Consider the following 22,955-nt stretch of genomic DNA (forward strand, 5'->3'; position numbering starts at 1 on the left):
TTTCCTCCTCATCTTCTTCCTCTCCCCACCCTGCCCTCCTCCATCCCCTCCTCCCTATTCTTCCTCTCCTCCTCCCTCTTTTTTTTGCCCCTACTATTCCTTTTCTCTCCTTCTCCCCTCTCTCCTGCCATTCAAGGAAATCTCTGTCAAAACACTAGCTGAACACAAGTGAAGTGAAGAGAGACTTCAGAGACAACATATAACAGACTTTACAAAAAATAGTTTAGGAATGTCACTGAACAAACACTATAGCAAGCAACAAAAACCAGCGGGGGTGGGGGGAGGATCAGATTTCCAGAGTTGCCACATTATAATATTCAAAAGGTCTAGTTTTCAACAAAAATTATGAACCATGCAGCAAAACAAGAAAGTCCATTGCACATTCATAAAAGAAATTAACAGAAACTGTCTCTAAGGGAGCACAGACATTGGACTTTGTAGACAAAGATTTTAATCAACTATCTTAAATATGTTCAGAAAGCTGCTGGAAACCATGAACAAAGAGGTTAAAATAACCAGGAGAATGATGTATGGACAAACAGATAATATCAGTAAAGAGAAAGTATAAAAAGGAACCAAGCACAAATTCTGGAGCTGAAAAGCACAATAAGCAAAATGAAAAATTCAGTAGAGAGGTTCACCACCAGATTTGAATAGATAGAAGAAAGAATCAGCAAATTTAAAGGTAGTTCAATTGAACTATCCCAGACTGCGGGGTAGAAAGGAAAAAGAATGAAGGAAGATGAACAGAGCCTAGGAGACCTGTGAAATAGCAGCAAGCATTCACGTGATGGGAATCCCAGAAGGAGAGGAGAGAGAGGAAGTGACAGAATACTTGAAGAAAAAACTTACCAAATTTGATAAAAGACAAGAACCTAAACATTCAAAAAGCTCATTGAACTGCAGGATTAAACTCTAAGAGATCCACATCAAGACACATTATCATCAAGTTGTCAGAAGCCAGGGACAGAATTTTGAAAGCAGCAAGAGAGAAGCTACTTACCACATACAATGGATCCTCAATAAGATTTAAAGTGCTGAAAGAAAAAACCAAAAAGAATTCTATATCCTGCAAAAATATTTCTCCAAGAATGATTTCGATTTTGAAATTAATTCTTATACATGACCCCCAAAGCATAAGCAACCAAAGAAGAAAAATGGATAAATTTGGCTTCATCACAATTAAAAAACTGTTCATCAAAGGGCATTGTCAAGAAAGTGAAAAGAAAGCCTACAGAATGAGACATAATATTTGTAAATCATAGATCTGACAAGGGTCAAGTAAGTAGAATATATAAAGAACTCCTACAGCTCACCAACCAAAAGATAACTCAATTTTAAAATGGGCAAGGGACTTGAATACACATTTCTTCAGAGATGATATACAAGTGGTTATCCAGCAGTTGAAAAGATGCTCAAAAACATTAGTCATTAAGGAAATTTTGCAGTTCAAAACCACATGAAATTCCACTTTGCACCTACTAGGATATTTTTAATTTTTAAAATGGAAAATAAAATTTTTGATGGTGTGGAGAACTTGGGATCCTCATTGCATCACTGGTAGAATTGTAAAATGGTATAGCTGCTTTAGAAGACAAGTTGGTACTTCTTCAACTTGGAATTACCACATAATCGAGCAATTCCACTTCTAGGTATATACCTAAAACAATTGAAAATACACACTCAAATACTTGTAGCCAAATGTTTATATCAGCACAATAGCCATAAGGTGGAAACAGCCCAATTATCAACCAGTAGATGAATGAATAAACAAAATGTATATCTATGCCATGAAATATTAGCCATAAAAAGGAATGATGTACTGATACATGCTACATCATGGATAAACCTCACAAATGAAGAAGCCAGACACAATAGGTCACATATATGATTCCATTTATATCCGTGGTCCCCAACCTTTTCGGCACCAGGGGCCGGTTTCGTGGAAGACAGTTTTTGCACAGACTCGGGGGGTGGGGTGGGGGGAGAATGGTTCAGGCAGTAATGTGAGTGATGGTTCAGACGGTAATGCGAATGATGGGGAGTGGCAGATGAAGCGTTGCTCGCTTACCCGCCACTCACCTCCTGCTGTGTGGCTGGTTCCTAACAGGCCATGGACCAATACTGGTCCACGGCCTGGGGGTTGGGGCCCCCTGATTTATATGAAATATATGAAATATCCAGAATAGGTAAATCTATTGGTACAGAAAGCAGATTGGTGATTGTCAAGGGCTGGGGGAAGGGGGTAATAGAAAATAACTGCTTAGTTGGGATGTATGAAAATGTTTTGGAGAAGTTCACATAGCATAAAATTAACAATTGTAGCACTGTTGATGGGAATGTAAATTGATACAGCCACTATGGAGAACAGTATGGAGGTTCCTTAAAAAACTAAAAATAGAACTACCATATGACCTAGCAATCCCACTACTGGGCATATACCTTAAGAAAACCATAATTCAAAAAGAGTCATGGGGCTTCCCTGGTGGCGCAGTGGTTGAGAGTCCGCCTGCCGATGCAAGGGACACAGGTTCGTGCCCCGGTCTGAGGAGATACCACATGCCGCGGAGCGGCTGGGCCCGTGAGCCATGGCCGCTGAGCCTGCGTGTCCAGAGCCTGTGCTCTGCAACAGGAGAGGCCACAACAGTGAGAGGCCCGCATACCGCAAAAAAAAAAAAAACAAAGTCATGTACCACAATGTTCATTGCAGCACTATTTACAATAGCCAGGACATGGAAGCAACCTAAGTGTCCATTGACAGATGAATGGATAAAGAAGATGTGGCACACATATATAATGGAATATTACTCAGCCATAAAAAGAAATGAAATTGAGTTATTTGTAGTGAGGTGGATGGACCTAGAGACTGTCATACAGAGTGAAGTGAGTCAGAAAGAGAAAAACAAATACTGTATGCTAACACATATATATGAATCTAAAAAAAAAAAATGGTTCTGAAGAACCTGGGGGCAGGACAGGAATAAAGATGCAAATGTAGAGAATGGACTTGAGGACATGGGGAGAGGGAAGGGTAAGCTGTGACGAAGTGAGAGAGTGGCATGGACATATGTACACTACCAAATGTAAAATAGATAGCTAGTGGGAAGCAGCCAAATGTCACAGAGAGATTAGCTCGGTGCTTTGTGTCCACCTAGAGGGGTGGGATAGGGAGGGTAGGAGGGAGACGCAAGAGGGAGGAGAAATGGGGATAAATGTATATGTACAGCTGATTCACTTTGTTACACAGTACAAACTAACACACCATGGTAAAGCAATTATACTCCAATAAAGATGTTAAAAAAAAACAAAACGATTGTTAAGTATACAATTCAGTGGCATTTAGTACATTTAAAATGTGCAACAAACAACCATCTTATGTTATATGAATTTCTCCTCAATAAGAATAGTGTTTTAAAACTCACAGTGTGGGGACTTCCCTGGTGGTCCAGTGGTAAAGAATCAGCCTTACAATGCAGAGGACATGAGTTCGATCCCTGTTCAGGGAACGAAGATCCCACATGCCATGGGGCAACTAAGCCCACATGCCACAACTACAGAGCCCACTCACCACAACTACAGAGCCCATGCACCTTGGAGCCTGCATGCATGCATGCAAGAGAAAACCCACAGGCCACAACTAGAGAGAAGCCCGAGCACCGCAACAAAGATCCCACGTGCCATAACTAAGACCTGATGCAGCCAAAAATAAATAAAGGAAACCATAAACAAGACGAAAAGACAACGCTCAGAATGGGAGAAAATATTTGCAAATGAAGCAATAAACAAAGGATTAATCTCCAAAATATACAAACAGCTCATGGAGCTCAATATCCAAAAAACAAACAACCCTATTAAAAAATGGGCAGAAGACCTAAATAGACATTTCACCAAAGAAGACATACAGATGAAGAGGCACATGAAAAGATTCTCAACATCACTAATTATTAGAGAAATGCAAATCCAAACTACAGTGAGGTATCACTTCACACTGGTCAGAATGGCCATCATCAAAACAATAAATGCTAGAGAGGGTGTGGAAAAAAGGGACCCCTTTTGCACTGTTGGTGGAAATGTAAATTGATTCAGCCACTATGGAGAACAGTATGGAGGTCCCTTAAAAAACTAAAAATAGAGCTACCATATGACCCAGCAATCCCACTACTGGGCATATACCCTGAGAAAGCCATAATTCAAAAGGACACATGTACCCCAATGTTCATTGTAGCACTGTTTACAATAGCCAGGACATGGAAACAACCAATGACAGATGAATGGATAAAGAATATGTGGTACATATATGCAATGGAATATTACTCAGCCAGAAAAACGGATGAAATTGGGTCATTTGTAGAGATGTGGCTGGACCTATAGGCTGTCATACAGAGTGAAGTAAGCCAGAAAGAGAAAAACAAATGTCGTATATTCACGTATATATGTGGAATCTAGAAAAATGGTAGATGAACCTATTTGCAGGGCAGGAATAGAGACATAGACATAGAGAATGGACTTGTGGACACAGCAGGGGAAGGGGAGGGTGGGACCAACTGGGAGATGAAGTTTGACATAAATACACTACCATGTGTAAAATAGATAGCTAGTGGGAACCTGCTGTATAGCACAGGGAGCTCAGCTCTGTGCTCTGTGATGACCTAGATGGGTGGGATGGGAGCATGGGAGGGAGGTCCAAGAGGGAGGGAATATAGATATACATATAGCTGATTCACTTCATTGTACAGCAGAAACTAACACATTGTAAAGCAATTATACTACAATAAAAATAAATAAATAAATAATAAATTAATCTTAAAAATAAAATCACAGTGTGACACCACTTCACACCCATTAGGACATTTGTGATAGAAAAGACAGACAATAACAAGTGTTGGTGAGAATGTGGAGCAACTAGAACCCTCATACAATAACTGATGGGGATGTTAAATGGTGCAGCCACTTTGGAAAACAGCTGGCCAGTTTCAAATTATCAGGTGTTAGATAAATAAAATATGGTATATATATGTATATATATAATAATATACCTATGGAATATTATTCAGTAATAAAAAAGCACAAACTAGTGATATGTACTCCAACATAGATGAACCTCAGAAACATGCTAAGTAAAAGAGGCCAGAAATAAAAGACAATGTGATAACATTCCATTTATTTAAGTTCCTTGCCCATTTAAAAATTGCAAAATGTTCATAAAAGGAAATTTATAAGAGATAGAAAATAGACTAGTGGTGTCTTGTGGCTGAGGGCAGTAATTTGACTAAAAAATGACTAAAAGTAGGCATAAAGTATCTTTTGGGGGTATCTGAAATGCTCTAAAATTGGATTGTGGTGATGTTTGCACATGACTGTAAGTTTACCAAAATCATTGAGTTCTTTACTTAATTCAGGTAACTAGTATGTTACTAAACTATTCCTCATTTAAGCTGTTTTTGAAACATCAGTTGGAGGCTTAATAGTGGTGTTATGACTCCAGAAATTGGCTTATCAGTGTTTCACTAATTTAAAATGTGGCCATCTCCCGAGTATATCTGTTTCATGTTTTTCCTTTGAAAAATTTCTAATGATAATTTGTAGGTGCATGGTCATATGTTTTATACACCATTTGTTGTACTGAATTTCTTTTGTATGTACAGAGGATGGTTAGAACGAGAGAGCAGGTATGGTCTGCAACCCGGACACAATTGGTTTATCATCTCCATGCAGTGGTGGCAGCAGTGGAAAGAATATGTCAAATATGTGAGTAAGATTCCTGTTTATCTACATTTTTCATAGGATTATTAACTCCATCAGACTTTGTGTGACTAGTGGCCAGTAATAAAATGCTCCAACCTAGATAAAGATTTGAAGGGGAAAGAAATGAATACCTATATGATGCTACCAACTTACTTTTCTAACAAGCAAGTTCCAGAGCAAGTAATAGATTCATTAAGGAATTAGTTACTATACTCAGCATTTAGAGCACATTATGAAAACAAAAGTAGGAGACTATAATCCTCACTTGGGCGTGGTTGCATAGCAAAATCACATAGAAAGCTTAAAAAAAAAAAAAAGAAATGCCTATGCTCCACTCCAGACCAAATAAATCAGAAAGCATAATTGAAGAAAAAGTTTGAATTAATTTAAATAAGTCATTTTTGTTTACTGAAAATTTTCTTTTGAAATCTGATTTAAATGGAATACATTTTGTTGGTAGGGACTCAATATCAGAAAAGCTGTGAGAAGATCAATATTATCTTTAATAAATTGCTATGAAGTCTACAAACTGAAGTCTAAACATATTAATAATATAAACTAACTGCTCAGGCCTACTTCACAGGCCATAGGTCAGTGTGATTCTGTTGTTCCATTGTCCATATACAATTTTGACTTCTTTGGTGGATAGCTGAATTTTAAATATTGATGGCCCTAAATCCATACTTAATGTAGACTCCCAGTTTTTAATCATTTGTGTACTATGGTCACCATTTTTTTACCATATAGTTCCCATACTATTATTTTCTTAGTATGTTTATATAAATAACTTTATCATTTTTACATACATATATTTTATTTTAAAAGGAAACTTTATATCACTATCTTAAATAGAAAATCAGTGTCACATTCCAGAAATAGAGGATCAAAATAAAATCAATGAAAATAAAATATACTATTAAAGTCTAGCCAAGTAGTGTTGTCTTTTGAAGACTGATACTGAGACCTGTTCTCTGTCAAAAATAGAAATTGTCAAGTATTAGATTAGCAGATCAAGCATTAGATTAGCACATTAGTACCAAACTGAGACCCTGTCCTTGAAGTAATCAGAGGATTGAATGAGAATGGAATAGGGAATAATTTTTTTCATTGTGAACTAGGGTTATTTAATACCCAAAATAATCTGGTACCTTTCCCATATTTTAAGAAAGTTAATAATTAATAGAAGATGCTAACAGTTGGATCTGTAATAAAGAATGTGAATCTGTGTGCTTCTGAACTATTTGAAGTTTTAACAATAAGGCTATTAAAAATTTTTTAGTCCAATAAAGTTAATTGGTATGTAGAAAGAAATCTAGGTTTCATTCGCATTCTTATTGCCACTCTTTTGATTAAAGGCACTGGAATTTCTTCAGAGCTGGCTTCTGAAGGATTTACAAATTGATAATATTCCCCTGCCTTACAGATCAAAGAGGGAAAAAAATCTAATAAAATATTGACACAATGTCTCCTTGTTTTGGCTAAAATTAGGGATGCTGTAATTTCATTAAAAGAATCTAAAGCATCCATTATGCTGTTGCTATGCTGTGACTTGGAGTTTGTCTTTTAAATTTGATGTTTTTCTTGGGTTTCAACTAGTTACTTTATAAGCTGTGCCTTCAAGACCCACAGCCATTGATCAGTTTCATCTACTAAAATTTATGTCATTATTTATTGAATACCGCTTAAGATCCTTTACCCGTGCTACTGTCTATCATTCTCAGATGCCTGTGGGATCTTGTTCTACTGGTTAGCCCCGTTAGTCTTTCTCTTTACCCTCTCACTTAAAAATATCCTGATCTTTTTTTTTTTAATTATGTAATTATTTATTTATTTATTTATGGCTGTGTTGGGTCTTCATTTCTGTGCGAGGGCTTTCTCTAGTTGCGGCAAGTGGGGGCCACCCTTCATCGCAGTGCGCGGGCCTCTCACTATCGCGGCCTCTCTTGTTGCGGAGCGCAGGCTCCAGACGTGCAGGCTCAGTAATTGTGGCTCTCGGGCCTAGTTGCTTCGTGGCATGTGGGATCTTCCCAGACCAGGGCTCGAACCCGTGTCCCCCGCATTGGCAGGCAGATTCTCAACCACTGCACCACCAGGGAAGCCCTATCCTGATCTTTTTAAAACACTCACAGATATACATTCTCATAGCACCTTCCCTCCAGCTTCTCCTCAATTCTTAGCTCTCTCTCTTTTTTTTTGTTTTTTTTCCACAAGTAAACTTAGTAGAGAATAGTTCTATGCTAGCGGCCTCTGCTTCTGGTACTTTGCATTTCCTGATTTTTCTCTTGTCATTCAGACTCAGTGTCCTTCCCAGATTCTTCTGCTACCTATCCTGTAAATACTGTACTCTCCTTATTCTACATACACCATTTTCTTGTCCTACCAGAAGTCTGTTGAGCTTCACATTTTTATATCTAGTCTCTTTCTCTGTCCTGAGCACTAGACACAATGTCCACATATCTCAAACCAAAATATCCCAAAATAAGGTTATTCCCAAAACGATTCCAGTCACCAATACACCTTATCTTATGAAGGTGTCAACTCCCATCCAGTCATCTAAGCCAGCACCTCATGTCCGACCTTGGAATTATCTGTGCCCCTCTTTCATACACAATTAGTTGTCAAGTTTTTTTATCTCCTAAATCCATGCTCTTCTCTCTGTCTCCTTACTTATGGATCTAGCTTTTTATGGTTTAGTGCCTCATCATCTCTTGCGTGAATTATTATAGAAGTCTTCTAATTTGTGTCTCAATTTTCAGTTTCTGCCTCAAATCCTTTCTACACACTAGAGTTATTTTTAAAGCAAAAATTGGGTTATGCTATTCCCCTATTTAAAAGCCTCTCACAGAAAAATCCTATCAATATAATGTTAAGGGAAAGAAAAACTAGCAATATGTATTTAAAATGTGATATCTAACAACAACCAGAATGATAGTTCACATTTACTAAATGCCAGGCATAAAACTCTGAGGTAGATATTAATACTAATATTATCCTAGTTTTTACCCATGAAGGAGCTGAGGCTTATAAGTTTACTTATTGTAAAAGGTCACAGAGCTGGGAAGTCAGTGCCCTGCCCTTAATTGTAACTGTATTCTCCACATTTATTTTTTACATATATGTATATGTTTTCAGTCACAAAAAATAAATGATGGCATCTGAGTACTTGTGATATTTATTTTCTTCATATTTTTCCATATTTTCTATAATAACAATGTAATCTTTAATAGTAAAAAGAATAAATATTATTTAATTTTTTAGTATCAATGAAAGCCTTCCATGATTTCCAACTTTCAACAGAATAAAGTCTAAATTATTTTATGTGGCACAGAGTCCCTTGCAGTCTGTTCCCATTCTGCCTTACCAATTTTATTTATATACACTATTCCCCTTTGAAGAAATTAAAATTTAGTTATACATCAAAATGTTTTTAAGTGACTGTAGCCAACCACAGGAAGATTAGAAACAATAGACCATTTGCGGATTCATTTTTGAAGGCTGCATAATTGGCAGATTATTAAATTTTACCTCTTAATTTCTGACTTCATAATTTTTAGGATGCCAGCCCTGTTGCAATTGAGCCGTCATCTGTTCTGAATGGAGGAAAATATTTATTTGGAACAGCAGTACATCCTATAGAGCAGAGTGAAGATAGAATCGGAGGAGGCAGCCCCAGTTATGTGAACACCACAGAAGAGAAATTTTCAGACAACATTTCTACTGCATCTGAAGCCTCGGAAACTGCTGGCAGTGGTAAGCATAGTTTGTTTTCCAAGAGGTTTAGGCAGGGTCATTTCTTAAAGGGGTACACTTTGTCAGAGAGTGTGCTTGGTAGGATATGGGGCATCAGGTTTCCATTCACAGAAATAAGTTTCGAATGAAATGGTCAATTAATAGATTCTTGAATGTATTAGTAGCTTTACAAAGAGGGGCTCTTCTATACTCTACCTCATTAATCTCTCAATTTGAAAATATTTTCACAGTTTTCATTGATTAAGTCAATCTTTCCATATTGTTATTAAATCATTTTGTCAATAAATTTAAATTTGAGAAGACATAAGAAAATCTAAATTTTTATCTCCAGAACTCTCTCTAACCATAAGCATACATTCATTGGATTAAATGCACCCTCATATCAGATTCTACAGACATTTCAGGATGGAATTTGGGAGTTATTTTGTTAAAATATTTAGAAAGACTTCATAATGTTCCCCATAATCCCCTTCCGTTGTTGATACGTACATAAAACTTAGTGGTTCTACACTTATGGGGAAGATGCTTTGGTGTATTTTGGCCCAAATGAATTTAGTTGATCCCTATTATTCTGCTGATACAGTAGCAGAACTCTCAACCTTATTCTATTGTTGTTTCATCTTTGAGATTTCTTTCTCCTTTTCTGTGGAGGGAGAAGGCAAATTGGACAGAGTTAGCATTTTCTCTACAAAACTCTTTGTAGAATCTACTGCTTCTTTTTCACCATCTGACATTACAGAGATCACTTAGCAGTCCTAGAAGTGCTCTCTCTGATCAGCTTTCACACTAAGATTGTTTCTTGACCCTCCCTAAGATCCTTTTTGATATATGCTCACTCTGTATAATCTGTGCTGTACACATGCTGAGCCATACCACAGATAGAAGTTTCAAAGTAAATGATGGCTAGAAGGTTTACCTGAGATTAACATGTGGTTGAGAGTTGAAATACCTTAAGATACCACTGGGGTTCACAACTCTAAGTTACCATCAGTCATTTTCCTGTGTGTATTTTTCTATTGTGACATTCATGCCTTCCTTTCAAATAGATTTATTAGGGAACAGTTTCTTCCCTCCCAGCACTCTCTGTTGGGGTTCTTGTTTTAGCTCCTTCCCTTTGGTTTAGAGACTTGTTATCACCATTATCTACCAAGAACCTTTGCAGGTGGAAGAGAAGAATTAAGGGAAGATATGTGAGAGCCCAGCTACTTGACTGTATTTCTTCCTTTCCTATCAGAGGAAAGGAAGAGGACATATAATTCTTGTGAATTATTAGATATTCTAGGAGTCTGGCCAAACGTTCATTTGGTAACAATTTTCAAAGCTTTTATTCTACCTAGTGTTATACTAGGTATTGTCCAGAAAGGAATACCTCTCTAATTCCTGTCTTCTACAGAATTCATCAGAATCTAACCCTGTACTGACCTGACCACAGAATAATAACATTAACCTAATACATGGACATTGAGTTTGTATATTCAAGCCTATTTATGTATAATAAAATAAAGAGATTCCATCTTCTTTTTCCTTACAGGCTTTCTGTATTCTGCCACACCAGGGGCGGATATGTGCTTTGCTCGACAACATAACACTTCTGACAATAACAACCAGTGTTTACTAGGAACCAGTGGGAATATTTTGTTGCACCTCAATCCTCAGAAACCAGGGGCTATTGATAACCAGCCACTAGTAACTCAAGAACCAGTAAAGGTAAGTAATTTGACATCTCTTTCAAGTTGCTAATAAATTTCATTCTACAGATTTTAGCACATAGAAAATGTCTGTGATTCATTTTATTAACCTGTTGTAGATGGAAATGTTTCTGTGAGAATATTTCATGACTTAGTACTTGTGTAGAAGCAGTTTAGTGATCCTTAGAACTGTTTTTCTTACTTAGGACAGCTACTGTAAAAATGTAGTTTCATGTGTATGTGAATTTTCTTTTTCAAAATAATATTTTTTACTGTTGGAAAGAAGTCTGTGAAAACTTTTATTATTTCCAAATGTTCCAGTGACTTTTTTCAAATGATTTGCCTTGAGTTTCATTTCTTAGTTTATTTTGAAAGTTCAAAATAAAAATCTTTTAGAAAATTCATTTTTTTCTAGTGACATGAAACTGAGTAGTGATGCGTTTATTCTTCTGTGTCTAGGTTTTGTTAAAACACAAGAGACTGCAATTTTAAAAATCAAAATTTGGGGGAATTCCCTGGCAGTCCAGTGGTTAGGACTGCACACTTTCACTGCCGTGGGCCCGGGTTCCATCCCTGGTCTGGGAACTAAGATCCTGAAAGCTGCAAGGTGCAGCCAAAAAAAAAAAAAAATCAACATTTACATTCCATTCTTTCTAAGGCTACATCATTAACACTAGAAGGAGGACGATTAAAACGAACCCCACAGCTGATTCATGGAAGAGATTATGAAATGGTTCCAGAACCTGTATGGAGAGCACTTTATCATTGGTATGGAGCAAACCTGGCCTTACCTAGACCTGTAAGTATAGCCAATATTGCCTTATATAAGGAGCAATTATAGATGGGGTCTTCTATTAATTTTTTATGTGAACCTCACTATCCACAAATTAGTTCTTACCCATGGTAGCAGAGTATTCAGTACCTGTTCAAATTAGCTGAATGAATTTTAGGTTCTTTCATATTCATTCATTCATTTACTCATACATTTATTGAGCACTACATTAGGTACCAACCATACAATGATGTTCCTTTGGGAGTGGGTGACTTATATGGAGTGGAGGAAATAGTCACTGGACTAAATAGAGTCAAGGAATTATGAGGCTAGTCTATTAAATAAGTCATCCACATAAACATAACCATTAAGATAATGCAGAACTCAGACTGGAGCAGAAGTCTGAGAGCCAGTGCCAAAAAGTTCAGTGAATATAGAGGAAGTGGTACAGAGGTTACTTCTAAAACTGTTACTCCCATTAACCACACAGGCATCCAGTTAGGGATTGGATTCATCTTGTAGCTGTTGGTGGATTTTTGTGGTTTGTCTTTTTGAAGGAGGAACATATAAAAGATCACAACGTATAATAAAAAGAATTCAAAGCTAGTGAATTCTGATTGTTGCCATTACTAGAATGAGTCATTTAGAGCATAAGTAAAATGCTCTACAGCAATTTAAAGGGCTTGGAGTTTGTAATATCAAAATATTAGTGAGTTAACTATTCAACATTATTTGTTCTGCTTATACAGTAAACAGCAGTACTCATTGCCCTGAATACTCTTCACATTACTGACGCAGTAAAATACTTTATAAGAAGACTCTTTTACTGTATCAAGAAACACTCTCCCTGTATAATGTCCAAGAACACTTTTATACCAGAAAGGTTTTCCATGGATAAGATATAGTAGCTTAGATCACGTCCAAAAAGAGTAAAAGTCTGCTATATGTCCGTACTCTATAATTTTGATAATGCTTTTGAGTTATTAATAATTATGTTTATTAAAAATTATGTTTACATCACAATCAGGAATTTAGGGTTTGTGTTTGTTGGCTCCAAAAGGTTTCTACTGTATTTGTCAACAGAACTCCTAGGTAGATACATATAAATATGAATATACATAGTTACATTTACATACATATTATATTCTTTATTTATTGGGGGGTGGGATAGTCCTTGAGTTAATCACTTAATTTCTGGTGGGACTTTCCTGCTCTAATATTCTTCTTTTTTTTTAAATAAATTTATTTATTTATTTGTTTGTTTATTTATGGCTGCATTGGGTCTTCGTTGCTGGGCACGGGCTTTCTTTAGTTGCAGGGAGCAGGAGCTACTCTTCTTTGTGGTGCAGTGGCTTCTCTTGTTGCGGAACACGGGCTCTAGGGACGCAGGCTTCAGTAGTTGCAGGGTGTGGGCCCAGTAGTTGTAGCTCATGGGCTCTAGAGCACAGGCTCAATAGTTGTGGCACACAGGCTTAGTTGCTGCGAGGCATGTGGGATCTTCCCAGACCAGGGATCGAACCTGTGTCCCCTGCATTGGCAAAGGCGGATCTAATATTCTATGTCTGTAGGAGAATCATTGTGATAATTGTGTTGGATGGATAGGTAGGTAGGTAGGTAGGCAGATAGATAGATAGAGTGAGTGAGTGAGTGAGTGAGTGAGTGAGTGAGTGAGTGAGTGAGTGAGTTTGATGTTTTGGAGTCTGCCTGAATTCAGATTACCAGTGTTCTAATCTCTAAACCTTAGTTTCCTCATCTGTAAAATGGTGATAACAATAATATCTACCTCATTAGAGTTGTTCTGATAAGTAAATAATATATATGATTAGCACAGCACCTGATTTATAGTAAATGATCAATAAATTTTGCCTGTTGCTACTATCATCACCATCATCATTATAATTATTAAACAAGTTTTTTTGGAGCCTCACAAAGGATCATGTTTTTTAACATTGATGTCAGATAAATATTAGTTTAAATAAGTAGTAATTTTACTACATGAAAGCTTCAGTTGCTGGCTTGATAATATTTTTTTACCTCTAAATAAGATAAATTTACCTGATTCAGGAAAAATTGCTGTAAAAACATTTAGAATATGGTGTTTCAAGTTAAAGAATACTAAATATATTTGCTACAGCAAGGTTAAAAATGAATACTTTCATCTTCATTTTTACATAAATCATACCATTAAAAAAATAGCTTTATTTAATTTGCACATGTACAAGCTCAATGATAACAAATTAAGCAATATAGAAAAAATAAAGAAGAAAATAAAAAGCATACCATATCTACCATATCCTACTACTTAAGAGATAATTACTATTAACATTTTGGTGTTCATCTTTCCAAACATTCCTCTGTGCCTATTCATATACATATACAAATATGTATAGATAATTTAATGAAATTGAATCATATTATACTTGATGTCTTGTGATCTGCTATTTTCAGTCTAAGATAGATGCTATTGATATCTTTCTAGGCTAATAAATTTAGATCTATACCATTATTTTTAATAATTGCGTAGTGTTCCTTAATTTATTACATACACATGCATATGTACATAAATCACAATTAACCAATCACCACTGATGGACTTTTAGTTTGCTTCTAGATTTTAGTTGTTTAAAGCAATTTTCTGGGACTTCCCTGGCAGTCCAGTGGTTGAGACTCTGTGCTCCCAATGCAGGGGGCACAGGTTCAATCCCTGGTCGGGGAACTAAGATCTTGTGTGCTGCACCACACGACTGAAAAAAAAACAAAAAACAAACAATAATTTTCTGGTGAATAGTCTCTTTCTAAACATTGTGATGATCTCTTTAAGGTAAATTCCTGTAAATGGAATTGCATCTATTGTTTGCCGGTTATGGTTGAAGTTAATAAGTTCATATACAAGAATAATTAAAATGTAAATAAATATGTATTTATGTATGATTGTGCCTGTATGTATAAGAATTTGTTAATCTGTAATTTGCTCACAAAATCACTTATCTTGGAAAGCAAGCTACAGATTATAAAAATTACTTCTTTGTCATTTCAGATTCTGCCAAAAGTATGGTTTTTATGTAGCCTGACGACTGTAGATGCAGAATTATTGATCTTTCCCAAAATCACAGTTAAACTGAAATCATAAGAGAATTTTACTGTTGGCTTTGCAGCTATCAGTGACTCTCTAGAAGTGGACAGACTTTGTTTTCCTCCAGTGTCAGGGAGAGCTCCTTTTACTGCTTTAAATAGGAGTTGAAAAAGCTCCTAAGTGGAGCTTTCCTAGTACCATACTATAGCATATCAGAACATGTAGAATAATTTTAAGAAATAGTCCTAAAGGTTTGGTTTGTAGCATTGTTTTTATCTGGCTCTTTACTGCCCCCTCTTGATATTAAAAAATGCTCTGTTGCAGAATATATTGGTTACTAAGGCAAAAGGAAATGAAACAAAGCCCAATCACTTGAGACTATTAAAGATTCTGTAAGATTTTATGTTTTAAAGAGTTTGAGTGTTGACCCTGCTATCCTTTTGGAATGCTAAATTGATAAGGTGCTACTCTTAAAACTCTTAAAGCACTACTTTGGTAATATGTTTTCCTGTGTTTTGGGACTAGCAAGCAAGTTATTAGAGAGATTACTGAAAAATCCTGTTTCAACCGTGTGACTTCCAGTTTTGTACATCCAATTTAGTTTTTTTAATCATAGACAAAAAATATATGAACAGTCCAGTTACATAAAACACATAGATAGTAAATTTTTACCTGGAAACATTTTTGTTCTCACTACAAATACAAGAAATAAAGTTTTAAGCAAATTTATAATATTCTTTATATGTATTAAAGAAATGGGGTTTGTTTTTTAATTTTATTTATTATTTATTTTTGGTTGCATTGAGTCTTGGTTGCTGCACACGGGCTTTCTCTGGTTGTGGCAAGCAGGGGCTACTCTTTGTTGCAGTGCATGGGCTTCTCATTGTAGTGGCTTCTCTTGTTGCGGCGCATGGGCTCTAGGTGCGTGGGCTTCAGTAGTTGTGGCACGTGGGTTCAGTAGTTGTGGCTTGCAGGCTCCGTAGTTGTGGCACATGGGCTTAGTTGCTCCACGGCATGTGGGATCTTCCTGGACCAGGGCTCGAACCTGTGTCCCCTGCATTGGCAGGCAGGTTCTTAACCACTGCACCACCAGGGAAGCCCAGAAATGGGGTATCTTTAAATGATGTCCAGTGATAAGTTTTTGTGAAAGTAATACATTCATACATTTCCGGGAATATTGCTACATTTTGGGTGGCACTATGACTTATGTAGTTAATGACATGAATACTTTCGTACTTTTTTATTAACTCCATTCCTAAGAATTTGTCCTTTAAAATACCATCATTTATATGTATGAAATATGTAAAAGTGAAAAGAGTTATGGTGTGAGAGTGCTAGAATTGTAGATAATATTTAAGATTTTTTTCCCCTTAATTTTGATGTTACTTGCTTTTAAATGAAAGGGGAGAAAATACCCACCAGGAATCCTAATCCTGGAAAATGGATTAAGGTGCAGGAGGCTGAGGGTCTTTAAACCCATGTAATTTAAACCTGTGAATTTCTATAATCTAACTGAAATATAGGCAGTGAACCTATTGAACATTTTAGTTTAAAAATAAATCTAAGAAATTAGGTAAAAAATGGCAAGTTTTGGGCTTCCCTGGTGACGCAGTGGTTGAGAGTCCGCCTGCCGATGCAGGGAACATGGGTTCGTGCCCCGGTCCGGGAAGATCCCACATGCCGCAGAGCGGCTGGGCCCGTGAGCCATGGCCGCTGAGCCTGCGCGTCCGGAGCCTGTGCTCCGCAACGGGAGAGGCCACAACAGTGAGAGGCCCGCGTACCGCAAAAAAAAAAAACAAAAAAAAAGGCAAGTTTTGTTTCTTTTATAGTGATCACTTTATGTCTTTTAAAACAATAGGTAATCAAGAATAGCAAGACAGAAATCCCAGAGCTGGAATTATTTCCTCGCTATCTTCTCTTCCTGAGACAGCAGCCTGCCACTCGGACACAGCAGTCTAACATCTGGGTGAATATGGGTATGATGAGCCTGAGAATGTTTCCTCAGCATTTACCAAGAGGTAACTTAAGAATGCAGCAAGAATACCATGCATTTCCTTAAAAAAATAGAAACCAATTTGCTCATAGTCTGGTGCCACTGTACTAATACACATTTTCATCTGTTTTCATACAGAATCAGTAAATCACTTGTGGGGCTTAGATCTACGGTCATGCGCAAGAACTAGATAGGGTAGAGGCAAAATCTCAGCAGCAAACTGAGAAGTGTTTTTCCCTTTTTTGGCTTGTAAACATACAAAGATAATACATAGAAGTAAATTTTATTTATTTTGTTTCTTTGAGAACAAGACATTGTAAATTATGTGCTGGGCCTAAATTAGAGTCTGCCAGTCAATGACTGGTCTTTTCAACTCCACTCAAATTTCTAAGCAGTAATTTCTTTGGCAATATCATCTTTTTTTGTTTGTTTTTTGGTTTTTTTTAACAAAACATGATACATTTCTCATACTAGGTCCAAGGAGCCTTTATAACAGACAGATAATACAAAGGAAAAGATACATTTTTGAAATGAAATTGACACATTTTCTTTCAAAAACATCAAGCCTATCAAAATGACATATAAGTTCTCATTTTAATGTAATACATGCAAAAAGTTCCCTTTTGATTTCTCTGTGAGGTTAAATTTTATTTTATTTTTCTAACATCTTTATTGGAGTATAATTGCTTTACAATGGTGTGTTACTTTCTGCTTTCTAACAAAGTGAATCAGCTATACATATACATATCCCCATATCTCCTCCCTCTTGCGTCTCACTCTCACCGTCCCTATCCCACCCCTCTAGGTGGTCACAAAGCACCAAGCTGATCTATGAGGTTAAATTTTATTGATAGCCTGGACTTGCTCAATGCTTTTGCCTTGCAAATATTTGAAATAGTTCTTCTTCAGCAAAAATAATGAGTTCGTCCATTTACACAAAGTCCCACACTGTGTTAACAATGCCAGAATGATGTTATAATCAATATAACTTAATATGAAAGAACTACCTTTGAACCCAAACCAACCCTATAAAGTGTCATCCCTCCTTTGAAATGTAATAGAGTAGTTTTATATCTTCATTAAAGGTTGTATTCAGATAATATATGGAGATTCTTACACATACTGTTTGGTAAGAATTATAGCAAAGCAGTGGCCTCTGCCTAACCAAACTTTGTCTTGGAACACGTTAAAATCAAGGAACAGTGAAATAAGAATCTCTCTGAAACACTCTTGATTTAATTTTCCATTGAATAATAATAGTATTTGCCTTGCTCCCATGGTACCCTTAGTACATATCTTTTTCAATTCTCTTTGAAAGATAACATGAGAGGCAAGATGTGTTGTTGCGCTTTTAGTAAGTATTCTTTGTAACTCTTGTGCTGATCCTAGATTTTTGCTGCTTCTGTAAATTCCACTAGATTTGTTGGTGCTATTCAAAAGCACGAAATTATGTATAATAAGTGGCTGCCTGCTTAATGAGCTATGCTACAAAAACTGTCTAGAATTCAAATAAATTTCTTATGTGGCTTAAGGACAATAGAAGTTGACTTGGACACTGCACTTGCAAATGCTTCTGAATCCTAGAACTGGGTAGTTATTATACTCCAAATTTGTTCTTAATTTGAAATTTGTTTCTTACTAATTAGTTGTGAAATCAATCTTAATCACTTTGAAGTTTATAAAAATATGCTTTCTTGCTGTAATCTTATAACTAATCCTCTGATGTGTTTTTGGAGAAATTTGCTCTTTTGTTTTCTTCTAGGGATTATCCTTTGCTTGCTGATAGTAAATGATTTGCCTTGCTAGATGTTTAAAAATTGATCATGGTTGGGTTTGTTCTCCATAACGTGGTTTTCATCTTTCTCATTACTCAATTTATCACAGCTGTTTACTAGGCTCTTCTATTCCTTTTGGAATGACAGGTATACAAACCTTGCCACAGTTAACAATGACTTAATTGTAGCCTTTTCAACAGACAAGAAGTCATTGTTAGATGATTTTTCAGCTTATTTTAGGTGAGTTAATTCTTGGAAGCTCTGAAAAAGTGGATGATGCCAGTACTTTTCTCCTCTGTTTAGTAGGTAAAGACTCAAAGCACATTTAATGGGAGGAAAAAAGCTAAGTCACCATTGAATGGATGGAAAACTACCTCGAGTGTATAATTGTACCCTTCATGGATTATATTGATGTGTTAAGTGTATTTTAGTTTTGGGTTGCTCAGCAAACTATAGCCTCCCATAGGCAGAGATGACCATTTTAAGCTACAGCTTTTGTCTAGATTTTTGGCTGAGTAGTTACCCAGGGTTTAGCAGATTGTTTTAGCAACCTGTTTTTGATTTCCATAATCTCTTGTCATTTTATTACCCTTTTCTTTTGAAGTATGTGGTTAGACTTGATATATTCTTCCTTCAGTATTCACTCTTTCCTCTTATTGCCTCTTTTTGTTTCCACCTTGAGCCCTTCAAGAATTCAAGGTCATGTCTGCTTTTCTCTTTTCAGGTGGGCAGGCCATATGATTCCCCCCTTACTACCTTTCAATAGGGCAATTTTTTTGTCATGGGAAGTTTCTTGGCTTCACTTTAAAGCTTTGTTTGGCCAAGTAACATCTATGCCTACTTAGAATTCTAAGTACAAGTAACAATTCTTGTGTAATTGTACCAGTGTGCTAGGTAACTGGGCTACTTAATGAGAGTGATGTGATTAGTAACTCAAAGACAGTTTATTTTAAGAAAGTAGATCAGGTAAATCCAATTATCTATCTGTGGAATTCAAATCCAGCCCCATTTTCTCTTCCCCATTCTTACACTGAGTTTTGATTTTGCTATTGAGTGTGACTCAGCTGAGGGCAGCCTAGATACGGATGCCCGTTGATATTTGCCAGTCTTCTTGGGATCCAGATACTGCCAATTATTTGGGCCTCTAATTTTGTTGTTCTTCCTTTCAAAGTTAAGGCTTACGCTAAGACACTTAGTTCTCCTATCTTCATTTTAAAGCTTTCTCTTAAAGCGTCTTAATTTATAAAATTATTAAATCTGTAGCTCTCATTTCTCATCATGTCCAAAAATAGTATGGTCCCCATTGCTGAGAGGGGTGCTTTTTTTTTTTTTTTTTTACATCTGCGTTTTTCCTTACTGTGACTACTGTGACCATAGGAAATGTACCTTCTCCGAATGCACCATTAAAGCGGGTCTTAGCCTATACAGGCTGTTTTAGTCGAATGCAGACCATCAAGGAAATTCATGAATATCTATCTCAGAGGCTGCGCATCAAAGAGGAGGATATGCGCCTGTGGCTATACAACAGTGAGGTAAGAGACATATTGGAGTCAAGGAAAGTCCTGATTAAGTGTTAAATCCATGTTTCATAAGTATGGGTTATTTTTATCTACACTAATTGTTCTGAAAGCCATGTCTTGGAATCACAGTGGAAACTTCAACTTTTAAATTACTGGATGCATACATGTAGATATTTGTCATCTGAAACCCATAATAACAGTCATGGACAGTACCATCTTGTAAAGATTATTATTATAAAGTAACAGCAAATATCATTTTTTAACAAATAGTTTATTTTTGATTTGTCTTAAAGTAACTTATATAGATGTTAAAAAAATTCAAACAATACAAAAGTATGTAGTGAAAATTCTTCCTTTCCATCCTCTGACCCCTATCTTCCATTCTCCTCAGAGGCAGTGCTGTTAATTGCTTATATATTCTTCCTAACACATGCAATATATTTCCATTAATACTCTGAAATTGGATCATAAGTAGTTTTAACCAGTTCTTTATTCCCTAGTTCCTTCTTTCTTACATCCTCCTTTGGTCACCATTGAGAGGTGACCAGTTGTATAATAAGTTAAGAGCAGAGGTCCTGGAGCTACACTGCCACAGATTAAATCTTGACCCTCACACCTGTTGGTTGAATAACCAAGGGCAAGTCCCTTGACTCTGTGTCACAGTTTTCTCATGAGTAAATGGGGAAAATAATAGTATTTCCCTTAGGATAGTTGTAAGAATTAAATGAATTAATTTTCTGAGCACTTTAGACAGGGTGAGCATCAACAAAAATGTATAATTCTATTGCATGACATTTGGTTTTACATTTTCAGTTCCTAGTAAATAATCAAGTTCCATCTTGACCACAAGCACATTTACTGAATTTCATACTAGATACTAAAAAAAACTTCTTTTCTATAAGCTGTTCAGAAAATCTAAATCTCAATGAATTTTGGTTTGATGTGTGATGAGTCTTTTCTGGTCTCCCCCAAATCCTATGTAACTAACTTTTTTAGAGACATAAAGTATGTGTTTACAAAGTATACATTGTCTTTCCCTCATTTTGCCACCAAAATTATAAGCATTTCTGAATAACTATAATATGCTAAATATCTGTCACGAGTTATGTAACTACAAGGACGTTTTTAATTGTCATTCATTTTTATTTCCGTATTTGTTTCATGTTTAGTAATTAAATTAACAAAACATTTCCTCCTCCATATACAGAATTACCTCACTCTTCTGGATGATGAGGATCATAGATTGGAATATTTGAAAATCCAGGATGAGCAGCACTTGGTAATTGAAGGTACAAGATGGAAGCATGCATTTGTATTAGATTTTTAGGGGAAGAATTTAAAGATTGAATTACTCACTGATAATCGATTTTATAGTTTTTCCAACTGGTATTTGATCACTATATTCTATATAGTAAAGAAAACCCATTAAACCCTTATGTAATCCTACTGTAATGTAACACTATTTATATTGCTTTAAGAGAAAAACATGTCTACATTCATTGGCTGGAAAGGGTGGAAACAGTGGGTAAAAATAAGTGAATTCAGTTATAAGTTTATAGCTCCTTAAAATTTTCAAGCTGCCTCTTTGTCAGGAGACTTTCTTGCAGCAGTTAGTGGTACAGGCTTTTCATTAGTCAACAGTAGTCATTCACCAACATAAGCATAGATTTACACACTGGCGTGCACACATCATTGAAAACTTATTGTGTCTTTTCTCATCAAGATTCATGAAACAGGGCTTCCCTGGTGGCGCAGTGGTTGAGAGTCCGCCTGCCGATGCAGGGGACACGGGGAAAAAAAAAAAAAAGATTCATGAAACATTCCTAGCTGCCTTTGTATTAAAATGAATAGATTACTCTGGCAGTTGTCACAATTTAAGAAAGCATTGTAATAGTTCCAATGTATTAAGTTTAAGAACTTTAATTCCTTCTATAGATGGTTGAGTATAATTTTACTTCAGGTATGTAATTTAGAGATTAGCTTACTAATTAATTCTAACCAATAAAGTCTCCAGTGTAAAGAATTGGAATGGTTTCAGAGGCAATTACTAAAATTAACTTGATTTTTTTTTTCAGTTTCTGATTTAGAAATAAGAACTTTTTTTTTTAACAGAAGCAATTTAGTGGGTGTGATTTGAATAGATAAGAAATTAACACATTGCTGTCTCTGTTTTTCCAGTTCGCAACAAAGATATGAGTTGGCCTGAAGAAATGTCCTTTATAGCAAACAGTAGTAAAATAGATAGACACAAGGGTAAGTCTACAGTGTATTATTTTTAAACAATCTTAAAATTATTCTTTTATTTTTCCTTCTCTCAACTATTGAAGTGTTAACAACTTGTAGCTTTCTAGCTCAAAAGCGATTAGGCCCCCTCTTATTTTTCTTTTTCCTGAAGCATCAAATTTCTTTCTAACCATGCAATTAAGTAATTTATATATTTTGAAATACATAATTCTAGGAGAGAATTGTTTGAACTCTAAAAAACGATCATAACAATTAAAGAGAATCACTGCTGCTTCTAGATTACAAATGAGCATAGATTATCATGATTGCCGATGATGCTCCATTAAAAAGCCTCTACTTAGCATTGCAAGACCCAATAGAGGAATATTAACTCCATTTAATTGACTAGAAGAGTT

At 36.0% G+C, this 22,955-nt stretch overlaps 1 protein-coding gene across 2 annotated transcripts in view; it reads left to right on the forward strand.

Moving 5' to 3' along the window:
- Positions 1-22,955, forward strand: part of USP32 (ubiquitin specific peptidase 32) — a 203,897-nt gene that overhangs the window by 152,744 nt on the left and 28,198 nt on the right. The window contains exons 12-19 of one of the 2 annotated variants that reach the window (XM_029211717.1): positions 5,646-5,748; positions 9,300-9,495; positions 11,027-11,202; positions 11,842-11,982; positions 16,887-17,004; positions 20,174-20,328; positions 21,524-21,605; positions 22,495-22,569. In XM_029211717.1, the coding sequence (XP_029067550.1) occupies positions 5,646-5,748; positions 9,300-9,495; positions 11,027-11,202; positions 11,842-11,982; positions 16,887-17,004; positions 20,174-20,328; positions 21,524-21,605; positions 22,495-22,569 (1,046 nt within the window). Of the gene's footprint in view, positions 1-5,645; positions 5,749-9,299; positions 9,496-11,026; positions 11,203-11,841; positions 11,983-16,886; positions 17,047-20,173; positions 20,329-21,523; positions 21,606-22,494; positions 22,570-22,955 lie in introns of both variants that reach the window. The other variant, XM_029211715.1, reaches the window with a different exon arrangement.

This window comes from Monodon monoceros, unplaced genomic scaffold (assembly GCF_005190385.1).
Source record: "Monodon monoceros isolate NGI ecotype Baffin Bay Population unplaced genomic scaffold, NGI_Narwhal_1 Super_Scaffold_9, whole genome shotgun sequence".
NCBI classification, from domain to species: Eukaryota; Metazoa; Chordata; class Mammalia; order Artiodactyla; family Monodontidae; genus Monodon; species Monodon monoceros.